The sequence below is a fragment of the Mytilus californianus genome, unplaced genomic scaffold (genome assembly GCF_021869535.1).
Source record: "Mytilus californianus isolate M0D057914Y unplaced genomic scaffold, xbMytCali1.0.p SCAF_1, whole genome shotgun sequence".
Lineage (NCBI taxonomy): Eukaryota > Metazoa > Mollusca > Bivalvia > Mytilida > Mytilidae > Mytilus > Mytilus californianus.
The window spans coordinates 123,030,423-123,044,187 of NW_026262581.1; the positions used below are offsets into that span (position 1 = coordinate 123,030,423).

The 13,765-nt window shown below is 33.2% G+C and overlaps 2 protein-coding genes across 2 annotated transcripts in view; one reads left to right on the plus strand and one right to left on the minus strand.

The window, feature by feature from the left end:
* The window catches only part of LOC127712605 (ankyrin repeat domain-containing protein 29-like), a 262,060-nt gene that overhangs the window by 194,864 nt on the left and 53,431 nt on the right, over positions 1-13,765 (plus strand). The gene's annotated exons all lie outside the window — the stretch shown is intronic.
* Positions 1-13,765, minus strand: part of LOC127712433 (UDP-glucose 4-epimerase-like) — a 62,465-nt gene that overhangs the window by 2,140 nt on the left and 46,560 nt on the right. The window contains exon 8 of the mRNA XM_052218877.1: positions 336-413. Within this exon, the coding sequence (XP_052074837.1) occupies positions 336-413 (78 nt within the window). The remainder of the gene's footprint in view (positions 1-335; positions 414-13,765) is intronic.

A 13,765-nucleotide genomic window follows, 5' to 3' on the forward strand; every position in this document is an offset into this window, starting at 1 on the left:
AGTTAAACATTTCTGTTTCTATATTGACATTATTTACGTCTTTGTAACTTGCGTTGTAAAATATTGTCTCGTAAGTTTAGTTTTCGTAACTAACTCATATATCCTTTATGTTTGATGTTATGAATGTAGGTATTCCTAGAGTGTATTTAGCTTTATAGTCTCGCACATTTACCACAACTATCAGTTATAGGAGTGGTCGATATGGATCGGACAAAAAATCAATCGAGTAAATTATAATCTTTGAGCTGCAGTATAGATTGTTGAACTTTCAGTCAATGAATCTACGAAAACTCGTGTATGTTTTAATTTCCCCTTTGACATATTCTTATACTTACTGGTTTACCTGCAGCTTTACTGAATGCATTAATCATATCCATCACAGAATAGCCTTGTCCTGTCCCTAAATTGTATATCTACAATGTATACATATACTGTTATATAGAGTGTGATACAAGATAATTATACATACATTAATCATATCCATCACAGAATATCCATGTCCTGTCCCTAAATTGTATATCTACAATGTATACATATACTGTTATATAGTGTGTGATACAAGATAATTATATATGCATTAATCATATCCATCACAGAATAGCCTTGTCCTGTCCCTAAATTGTATATCTACAATGTATTCATATACTGTTATATAGAGTTTGATACAAGATAATTATACATGCATTAATCATATCCATCACAGAATATCCTTGTCCTGTCCCTAAATTGTATATCTACAATGTATTCATATACTGTTATATAGAGTGTGATACAAGATAATTATACATGCATTAATCATATCCATCACAGAATATACTTGTCCTGTCCCTAAATTATATATCTACAATGTATATATCAAGAATTATAATATATTTTACAAATATTTCTACAGAATTGAGGTATAGGTATTAGCTAACACAATTCTGTTGCACTGGAATGGGTAGAAGAATACATTTTTTGTTCTTGATTATCTGATTTATGCAAAACCAAAAATGTACGGATGATCTGATCAAATCATGGTCATTTATAATAGTTACAAAACTGAAACATTAAAAAATCTCATGAGCGTCTGAAAAAGATGAAATAAAAACAAAATTCCGTATGTTTTTGATAAATATTTGTTCATCTTCATGAATACTGTATCCCGGGGTATTATCTAAAAGTAATGGATCTTCACATTACGACAGTAGCTTCTTATCGTCTCGGATGTATTTAAAGTAGTTTGAGAGTATGGAAATGTGATTGTCAATTTCAATCTCAAACGGTAGGTTCCCAATTTTCATACAGATTACAATTATTTATTTGAATTTCAATTTCTCAAAGAAGAAATCTACATTAATTATCGTATGGTATTATACTTTTTACAAAAACAGGAACACATTTGAATTATGCATGTTTTTCAAGTTATAAGAATAATAATTTATAAAGGGAGATAACTCAGATAATTTAATTTCACGACAATAGACTGTACTGTAAATTCACCTTTTCTATGATGTAGCAACAGAGTCATATAAAACAATTGTATGTCTCTTCTGGTAGCAAAGCATGGAATATAGCTACCACACGTTGCTTATAATCTTAAGAAATATTATAAAACAAAAGTATTCTTCTCGTAAATTAATTCAAATTTCTATTATCTAATTGTATTTTTTTGTCGCATAATTAAGTGTGCCTTTTCCTATAAAAGCGTAGGAAAATTCGAGAATATCACACAGCATATACTTTGGAAACGTTTTATTATAAATTTGAATATATCAATATTTAAACTCGTTTTCGCCAAGTATTTTTGGTACTCCAATGATGCATTTAATAGATATTATGAGTATCATCTAAAATGTATACTTTTATACCTTTAAACCACATTTTTCTTCTATCTTTGTCTGTGCTGCTACATGTCCTGTCGCCACATCAGATACGTGAATGTAGTCTCTCACACCTATTTATTGGAAGCAAACAAGAATATATGTCAAATTATTATCGAATTTATTTGATTCTATCATTTTTAACATTTCTACAAATTCATATAATATGTTTTTTTTTTATTTATATACATGTAAATTTTGACGGTTTTTGTCTTAATAACTGTTATATTATATATACACAAAAGGAAGTGTACGGTAAACGTCAATGAAATAGCAACCCAAACGATACAAAACAAATAAAATGCAACAATAGAGGTCAACATAGACAAATGTCTATACAATATGTATTCATGTGTCATTTCAAACGTATATATTCGTATGAAAAAGACCTCAGTGCAAACGAAACGTGTTTTGGGCTCATACATTAAAATGTCTCGAAAAAATAATCCAAATTATTGCATAATCTACTGAATATTTTCTACTAGACTTTAAGCAATAAAAAATCAGTCTTGGACGAAAATAGGTAAAAAGGTTGAGACCATCATTAGCAAACAGCCGAGCAAACAGTGCTTGAATAATACAACCAAAGAGTAAAAAATTACAAATAATGCAAGTACCGAGCATTTGCAACTGGCCTCGAGGAGGACATTCCACAAGCAGTAATACCTTCCAAATTTTAATACTATTATCGTGTGATATATTATTATCAAATAGTCCGTTTCTACATATGTGTTGGCGTTTGTTTTCGTTGCAGTTAATTTTTTTTTGTTGTTCCGTTGTTATCCTCTTATAGTTGATGTGTTTCCCTCGGTTTTGGTTTGTGACCCGGATTTGTTTTCACTTAATCGATTTATGACTATTGAACAGCGGTATACTACTGTTGCCTTTATATATACCTATTTCATTACACACAGAGTTTGTTCCTGGAATATTCGTCATCATGTAAGCTTTAGACCAGAAGGAGCCAAACCAAAATGGGCCAAACGTACATCCAAAACCGTCTACAGTCAATCTAAGTTTCACTACAATTGCATAATTTAAAATACAAAATGAAAATGATTCATTTAAATCAAACCAATATCCAAAATCTAACAACTGTGCCGGTGTTACAGTTAATGACAGTTCACCAGCAGATGTGGTAGTAATGTAAAGTGATGCTGTATAGAAAACGATAATTACATACCATATAAACAAAACCACAATGATAAACCATATAAACAAAGCCCGCAATGACAAACCATATTAACAAAACCACAATGACAAATCATATAAACAATACCACAATGACAAACCATATAAACAAAGCCCGCAATGACAAACCATATTAACAAAAAACCACAATGACAAATCATATAAACAAAACGACAATGACAAATCATATAAACAAAACGACAATGACCAACCATATAAACAAAACGACAATGACAAACCATATAAATAAAACCACAATGACAAACCATTTAAACAAAACGGCAATGACAAACGACATAAACAAAACGACAATGACCAACCATATAAACAAAACGACAATGATCAACCATATAAACAAAACGGCAATGACAAACCATTTAAACAAAACGGCAATGACATACCATATATATATATATATATATAACGACAATGACAAACAACATAAACAAAACGTCAATGACAAACCATATAAACTGAAAACGACAATGACAAACCATATAAACAAAACGTCAATGACAAACCATATAAACAAAACGACAATGACAAACTATATAAACAAAACAGCAATAAAAAACCATGTAAACAAAACGTAAATGAGATACCATATATATATATATTTCACTTTATTGGTCTTTTGGAAAATTTTGTTTGTGCTGTATTTAGACCCCTCTACCAAGAAATTTGTTTTGCATGCACACATATAAACATTGCGGTTTTTATCCAACGCAATCATAGGTTTGAACGTTGTTTTCAATTTAGACTTGTTTATATGTTTTCGTTTGGGCTTGTATTATATTTGCCTTCGGGTTTATATAATCCGTTCATCCTATTTCGACTTATTACAACAATATATATTATATAACAAGATGGCGGCGTGTTGTGGTCGTCCTCCGGACAGTGGTCAGAATTCCAATTCAAATGACGATTCAATAAGTCCAACATTTACAGAATTAGTGTCAGTAAGACTCAATAGCAATTTGGAAGGTAAAACAAACGGAACATTACAAAATGCTGATGCAATCGATGTATTGAACTCATCCCAATGTGACCAATGGTTTGAGTCCCAAAATGTAAACAATGACAATAGCCTGTCCAATTCGCAAGATAGTATTCCATTCAGTCAAGACTCATACATTCCATCGCAGCAAACTATAATGTACTTAGATAAGGTTTTAAATGGCCTTCCCAGAGAAAAATGCATTGACATGATTGTGCATACTTTAAAAGGCAACGAATCATTAGTAACTTGGTACAGAAATATTCTGCTATCCCGGGCGGGCGAGATAGAAGGTTGCCCAAAAGGGAAATTTTGCAATAGAAAAACCACAAATAAATCTAGTAGCATACAAAAATACGCCAAGGATTGTTAAATTCTGCAAATGTTTACAGAAGGCGACGCCTCTGAGATTGACTCTGTTTTCAGTAGGTCGGTTAATCCAACAAGTGACAATTTGCATAATGATACCATTTGTGAACAAAACCCCGTTAACCAGATTGATATTAACAGTACATTGCAGTTGCTAATTGAAAGAGTCAATGGGTTAGAAAATATAATAAAAAGTAAAGACGGGATTGAAAAGAAATTAAAAGCAAAAATTGAAGAACTTGAAAATGTTATTGACGACAACAAACGTCAATTTGATTTATTAAAAGCTGAAATTACCCCAAAAATAGTGAAATTTGAATCGGAAATCAAGACCATGAGTTGGTTAGCATCTGACGTGAGCGAGTTCAATTTTATGGCACATAGTAGTAAAATGAAAGAAATCCAATCGGAAATCAAACAAAATCGTATCGCAATTACGTCTTTACAAAAAACATTCAGAAAAAATCAACCCGTATTGAACCCCAAAATACTAGTAAATAAACAACCGTCGACAATAGGTACGAGTGAACACATGTCTACACCTATGTGTCCAGTTAATACGAATAAATCCACTGTGTCAAATGTGTCAATCGATTCATTGATTACAACCGAAATAGACCGTATGATGTATCAGATCGACCCCCAACAATCCGATCCTATAATACCTGGCGCATACGACTCTGTAGATTTTCTAGAACATTGCGGAAAACACCCAACAGAAATCATTGAAACGGATAATAATGTTGATTTAATTACGCCAACTTGCGGAAAGGAAATTGCAATAGCAAACGAAACCGAACATAAAATGCGATTCATATAGAGACAAACTTCTGGGAGGCATAAACGAAAAAGCTGACAGCGTAGTTACTAATTTGGCCAAAGCATTAGAACCTGCCTTTCAAATTCACGTACGTATCAATGGGAGTCATAATGATCCCAAACCAGCAAATGAGAACTTTACCGGTGTAAGCCGAAAACGAACGTCCAGATTTTACATTACAAACATAGATCCTTCCTCGAGTAAGGAGGGCCTATTGAGCTATGCGAAACAACGTGGTGTTAATATTACGCACGTCATACTGTTCAAACCACGCAAAGGACGAATTTCTGGTAGGATAAACGTTACGATGGAATCCAAAGCATTACTCCAAAACAATGACTTTTGGCCTAACAACATTATCTGTCGACCTTGGTATAATAATCATGCATGGAACGATCGGCTTAACAATGAGCATTCAACTGAGACACATCACTATCAAGATGGCTCTTAGTTACATTCATGTACATTTTGGATATTTAATAACTATAATCATGCTTTCTCTAGTGACTTGGAATGTACGTGGTATCATGTCATCATCAGTCTGCTTATCAGAACTCTTTAGGTATACGAATTGTGACATTGCCGTATTATCGGAGCATAAGTTATTTAACCACTCTCTACAATTTCTTAACACATTAGATAATAATTACCATAGTTTAGGTATAGCGGATACAAGTGTTAACATTGAAACCAGTTAATGTGGAAAAGGTGGCGTTGCAATTATGTACAAGAAAACATTGAAGTTCAACATAAAACCAATTAACTGTCCCGTCTCCGAAGGATTACTAGGAATTGAAATACAGTGTAACGAAAACTACTCTATATTTGTTTTCTCGGTCTACTTACCCGCTGACAGTAATATGCAAAATTACAAATATGAAATGAACATTGTTGAAGATTATGTCAGCAACTATTCAAAATTTGGTCCCGTAATTGTAGCCGGTGATTTCAACACTAGTTGCAGAGTAACCGACCTTGATCGAACTAATGTGAATAAATCAATCGTATTTTCAGATTTCATATTAAGGAATAACATTATTCCGGTTAATGCAAGAACGCTTTGTGATGCTTCATCATTTACGTACATTCCAACTCGAACTTTACTGGATTATTTCTTGGTCAGCGAGGAATTAGCTGGTGACGTTATTTCCTGTGAAAATATTCCCGAAGGAACATTAAGTCTTAGTTCGGACCACCTACCTGTTTTCCTGAAACTGAGTATACCGTATGTTTGCAATTCAACAAATGGTTGCAATACTGTTTGGCCGTCGTGGCGCAAAGCATCGGAAAGCAGTCTTGGTGCATACAACGAACTTACCAATAAAATAGCAGTTGAGCTTTCGGACTTGCCGTTATGTAATTTGTCTGATTTAGATACACAAGCTAACAATCTTAACGATACATTGAAAGACTGTGCAAATATAACAATACCGTCGGGTAACTTTAATCCCAAAACTAAGCCGTATTGGTCAGATGAAGTAAAACAAGCACATACAGCTGAACGTTTGGCTCGCAGGAAATGGATTAACCAAGGCAGACCTCGAGGGGTGAACTTTCCTGCTTACGTCGAATACAAATCTGCAAAAAACGAATTCCGGAATCGTCAACGTTTTGCATATAATGCCTACATGGACAATACTTACCGTGAAATCGACGAAGCAGCTGAGTGTGATGTTAGACTCTTTTGGCGCTTAATATGCCGTCAGAAAAACCGTAAAACCAACCAAATTTCGGAAATACTGCATCACAACCGACAATGTAAATCTCCAGAAGATATTTCAAATGCTTTTGCTGACTTTTATGCAGACGTTTATACACCAACCGAAAACGCTAAATTTGACAGTGATTTCAAGGCCCATGTGACTGAATTCGTAGATCGCACACTCGAGTCATGTGCAACAAATAATGGCCTCCTCCCAGGAGGTGAAATAACCTTGTACGAAATCGAAACAGTGATTAGAAAACTCAAGCTACGAAAGGCACCAGGATATGATAAATGATAAGCTACAAAACGAACATGTGAGGTACAGCGGAAGTAAACTACATACAGTCATTCTCATTATTTGTAATGCAGTGATTAGATTCGGTCGTATTCCCTTGTGTTGGAAGCATGGCATATTGATTCCATTGTATAAAGGTAATGGAAAGTGCAAACAAGCGCCCGAAAACTATCGTCCTATATCGCTATTACCAATACTGTATAAGCTGTTCGAAACTGTATTAAAGAAGCGACTATTAACCTCCTTGAAAAATGATTTGTTCCCCAATTCACAACAACAAGGTTTTCTAAATGGACTTAGCTGTATCACTGCCTCCTTCAACTTCCAAGAAACTATATATTACCTTTTAGAATCAGGATGCAAATTGTACGTTGCGTTTTTGGACAGTTCCCGTGCGTTTGATACGGTGTGGCATAGCGGCCTAATTTACAAACTGTACCAACTTGGAATAAATAGTAAAGCTTTACAAGTGATTTCTGATTGCTATAGTGATATAACAAGTGCCGTTTACGTCAATGAACACGTATCAGTACCCTTCAAAGTCCGACAAGGCGTCAGACAAGGCGGTGTACTATCGACCATCCTTTACTTGGTGTACATTAATGACCTATTAAATGAATTAGAATTAGTAGGAACCGCAAATATTTCGAATATTCGTACAAGCAATCCATCATTTGCTGACGATGTAGTTTGTATTGGTACTTCACCGCAAAGACTCCAAATTATGTTGAATTGTGCGTACGATTATTCACTTAAATTGAGATTTGAGTTTAATCCTCTGAAATCTGTTATCTTATGCTACAGAACTGAACTAGACCATGTATTCAATCTAGGTGATAAAAGTGTTAACGTTTCAACTGAGACCAAGCACCTTGGAATATTAAGGACGGTTGACTTATCACCGAGCACAGATATTCAGCATTCATGTAGGAAGGGTCGCAATGGTTATTTTGCTATAGCCGGTACTGGATCTTGTTTGTTAAATCCGTTAACTGTGTGTGGCCTCTACAATAAAATCGTTATACCTGCGGTACTATACGGATGTGAGCTTTGGAACGGGATAAAACCAAAAGACGTAAGGTGTCTTGAAACTTTCCAGCATTTCATTGTTAAACATATTCAAGGCTTCCCTAAACGAACACGGTCAGATATGTGTGAATCCATGACCAACCTTGAGAGACTACCTATACTAGTAGAAAAACGGAAATTGATGTTTCTGTATAAACTTTGCGAAATGAAGGCAGAATCACTTACCAAACAAATTTTCATTTATAGACTTTATCAGTTTTTCGGAGATACCGGTAGAAAACAATATGGATTCATCCCAGATGTAATTAACATTTTATCAAAATATTCACTTTTGAATTTTTTGAATAGCTATATGTATACGGGCTGTTTCCCAACCAAAGTTCAGTGGAAAAACATTGTCAATAGTGCGATTAACCTGAGTGAGATACTTCAAAAGGAAGAGCGAATGCGTAGTGACAACGATTTTATAAGATTTCTAAGATTGTCTGAGAACAATGGCTATAATTTCCTGTGGAAATATGCAAAAATTACTGGCAGACTTCTAACCGCGAAACATGTAGCTAAACTTTGGTCTATTCCCCCGACTAGCGGAAACTGCAACTTGTGTGGACACTTTGTTCAAGAGACACTTTACCATCAAATTAGTATGTGCACAGAACTTCTCTCACAAAGACACTTACTATATAAAAGATTATCAGAAATGACTACTGACAATTTCGTATACACACTTCTTTCGAAATCAGACGAGTACGTGTCTTGCTTTCTGCTTGGCAATCAGGAAGCTCTCGTGGACTTTTTAGCACCAGAGCATTGTTTGGAATTCCTTAACGAAGGATTTTCCTTTCTAAAACACTGTAGACTGTAAATACTTTTCCATCCAAAATATTAAGTGACATTCTATTATATAATTGCAAAACTTTATAATTGTACATAATTTATATATGCATGTTGTCAATCTCCTATAGGAGGAAATGAAGTATGATGGGCTCATACATTAAAATGTCTCTCGAAAAAAATCCAAATTATTGCATAATCTACTGAATATTTTCTACTAGACTTTAAGCAATAAAAAATCAGTCTTGGACGAAAATAGGTAAAAAGGTTGAGACCATCATTAGCAAACAGCCGAGCAAACAGTGCTTGAATAATACAACCAAAGAGTAAAAAATTACAAATAATGCAAGTACCGAGCATTTGCAACTGGCCTCGAGGAGGACATTCCACAAGCAGTAATACCTTCCAAATTTTAATACTATTATCGTGTGATATATTATTATCAAATAGTCCGTTTCTACATATGTGTTGGCGTTTGTTTTCGTTGCAGTTAATTTTTTTTTGTTGTTCCGTTGTTATCCTCTTATAGTTGATGTGTTTCCCTCGGTTTTGGTTTGTGACCCGGATTTGTTTTCACTTAATCGATTTATGACTATTGAACAGCGGTATACTACTGTTGCCTTTATATATACTTATTTCATTACACACAGAGTTTGTTCCTGGAATATTCGTCATCATGTAAGCTTTAGACCAGAAGGAGCCAAACCAAAATGGGCCAAACGTACATCCAAAACCGTCTACAGTCAACCTAAGTTTCACTACAATTGCATTATTTAAAATACAAAATGAAAATGATTCATTTAAATCAAACCAATATCCAAAATCTAACAACTGTGCCGTTGTTACAGTTAATGACAGTTCACCAGCAGATGTGGTAGTAATGTAAAGTGATGCCGTATAGAAAACGATAATTACATACCATATAAACAAAACCACAATGATAAACCATATAAACAAAGCCCGCAATGACAAACCATATTAACAAAACCACAATGACAAATCATATAAACAATACCACAATGACAAACCAAACCATAATGACAAACCATATAAACAAATCCCGCAATGACAAACCATATTAACAAAACCACAATGAGAAATCATATAAACAAAACGACAATGACCAACCATATAAACAAAACGGCAATGACAAACCATATAAATAAAACCATAATGACAAACCATATAAACAAAACGACAATGACAAACCATATAAATAAAACCACAATGACAAACCATATAAAAAAAAACACAATGACAAACCATTTAAACAAAACGGCAATGACAAACGACATAAACAAAACGACAATGACCAACCATATAAACAAAACGACAATGATCAACCATATAAACAAAACAGCAATGACAAACCATTTAAACAAAACGGCAATGACATACCATATATATATATATATATATATATATATATATATATATATATAACGACAATGACATACAACATAAACAAAACGTCAATGACAAACCATATATACTGAAAACGACAATGACAAACCATATAAACAAAACGTCAATGACAAACCATATAAACAAAACGACAATGCCAAACTATATAAGCAAAACGGCAATAAAAAACCATGTAAACAAAACGTAAATGAGATACCATATATATATATATTTCACTTTTTTGGTCTTTTGGAAAATTTTGTTTGTGCTGTATTTAGACCCCTCTACCAAGAAATTTGTTTTGCATGCACACATATAAACATTGCGGTTTTTATCCAACGCAATCATAGGTTTGAACGTTGTTTTCAATTTAGACTTGTTTATATGTTTTCGTTTGGGCTTGTATTATATTTGACTTCGGGTTTATATAATCCGTTCATCCTATTTCGACTCTTCAAAATTCAAGAGTCTATGTATATATATATATATATATAAAACGACAATGACAAACCATGTTAACATAACAGCAATGACAAACCATATAAAAACGGCAATGACAAACCGTATGATAAAAACAAAGAAACCTGGAAAATGAGAGGATAAGTTGTATATTCTTTCAAATATTTCTGACCTGTTCCATCTGGCGTGTCATAATCATTTCCATAAACGTTCAGTTCCTTCCTCTTTCCTACAAGTATCTGGGCACAATACGGCATTAAATTCGGAATACATTTAGGGTCTTCTCCAATTCTGCCTGATTTGTGAGCACCAACTGGATTGAAGTAACGTAAAACGACAATATTCCAATCCTGGAAATATTGAAATCCATCTTTCTTATTTAAGTAATTACCTCTTAAATTACAAAGACAAATAGATAAATGATAAATTTATCAAAAAAAAGGTCGAGGCATCAAAAAGAGCACCGAGACATATAACAAATCTGGTCTCACCAATACAGCACACCATATACCTTGCTATCGGTCCTGCAAATGCGATACGTTACACAGATCAAAATGTGCTGTACACGATGGTAAAATTCATTGAATTACAATGGCAATCGGGAACACAGATCCTATCGTATCTGCAGTAGTGATAGCCGGTAATAAGGTGTGCATAATAAAAATGCTATAAAAACCCAGGATTCTCCAAGTGACTAATGACTATGTGAAGCTATATATTCCTCTGAAATACCTAATATTACTATACCGTCTCTTTAATTCTTCAGTTTTAGTTTTAAAAAAAGTCACATTACTATTAATCATGTTTTTTTCATTGTAAAATAAATTAGGTTGAATATGTGAGAGTAACCATGATTATCTTTATAAATCGAATTGATTTATTGCTTAACTGCGATCCTTATTTTGAGACAATAATACAGCAGGTTAACTAAAGCATTGTATATTATAAGCGTTTTTATTTTTTAAAATTTAGGTGTTGTTGATGTAAGATTGTGGACGACCAGATGAATATGTCCATAACTTTTATAAATTTAATACTTTTTTCATGTATATAAGTAGTGCGCTAACAATGTTTCTGTTCGTTAGAAAAATACTTTCAGAGGAAAACTTAAATCGCACACAAAAAATGCATGTTTCGTCATTTTTGTTAAGTTCCATGCAATAACATAAAGATACAGGTCATCTTAAAATTTGAGAAAAAACGCCGAAAAAAAATCGTCTCTTCTCCTCCGTTAAATTTTAAAGCATTTAAGTTTTTTCTTTAAAGCCAATATATTTATTAAAAGATCAGAAGATACCAATGAGAAAGACAGTCAACACCATGAACGGCAATCAACGGTCTACGAAACACTACAACACGATCTCCATCAAAACCAGGGTGCTATAGAAATTTGTCGATCAGAAAACTGAGCAAATCTTATTCTAGTCAAGGGTATAAAGATTAAACAAGTTTAAGGAAAATACCCTGTTAAAGTCATATGAAACAAGTTTTGTGCTATTATAATGTTAGAGCTCTAACGAAATTATTGAACCAATGCATGCATATATACTAAACTAAGTCTTCTATGCTTTTTTTAAACATTATTTTTTTATTACGAACAAGGATTTGTATAGTATACAAATCCTTGTTACGAATCATAACGTATAATCGACAAAAAATATTTCACTCAGTGGTTGTTGATCGGAAACTTAAGCTGCTCATTAACTTTCGAGTTTTGTTGCCGAAGTCTACCGATCGTGAACTTGATAAATAATCAATAAAGAATCATGGGGCACCTGAAAAATCAGTGAGTTGATAGATCGAGGTTATTTGTGTTTTATATCTTTTCTATGCGTTTCAATTTGTTAATTAGAATTGGTCATATCAGTTTGTAAATGATTTAGTATATTATTTTTTGTTCAACAGTTTATTTAACACTATCTACCTTACAGTGCACAATTATTTACCTTTTCTTTCATCACGGTTTTCCCTCGCACTTGCGCTGTGCGGTTTCCGAGACGAGAGGTCTCTTGATTAGGTCACTGCTTACGGAAAAGTTGTCGTTGAAATATACTACGTGAAGACAATAATTCAATAGCAGTACATTTCTTTTACAATAAAGTCCATGTATAGTTGTTTTATAGTAAAACTTAGCCATTCAGGTATATAAAATATATTCATTTTTTTCTAATTTGAAGTATCACATGACTTTGAATATATGTTTTTTTAAAAGCTAAATCTGAGTAAACTGTCGCTATATTGTACTAGTTATAACCCAATTTACATTTCATACTCCAAATTACTTACTGGATCTGCTTTCCAAAGATCTTTTAATATTTCCTCTATGAAAAACTTGGTTTTTCCATATGGATTAGTGCATCCACCTATAGGATGATTCTCGTCTACAGGTAAATATTTAGGGTCGCCATAAACCGTGCATGAACTTGAGAAAATTAAATTTTTGACACTATGCTCTTTCATTACCTAAAATGTGTTGTAAATTTTCAAAATGTAAAAAAAAATGAAAAAAAAAGAAGTCTAAGGATCATGAAGTTATTCTCAACATCAATTTCTTATAACCAAATTAATAACATGTACAATGTAATTTTTCATTGAACTAAAAATAAGCTCTGGAATTATGTTGTATTAACTGTTTTCAGGCGAGAATTATTCCCTGTCATTGTGTGTGTTTTTTATTTTGTATGTGTGTGTGTGTGTGAAGGTTTCAATATCCTTTAACAATACAAACATGTTATGTGTACTATAACAGTTCACTTGTCTTTGTGTTTATAAATCTAACCGTAGAGTCAAGAAAATAATT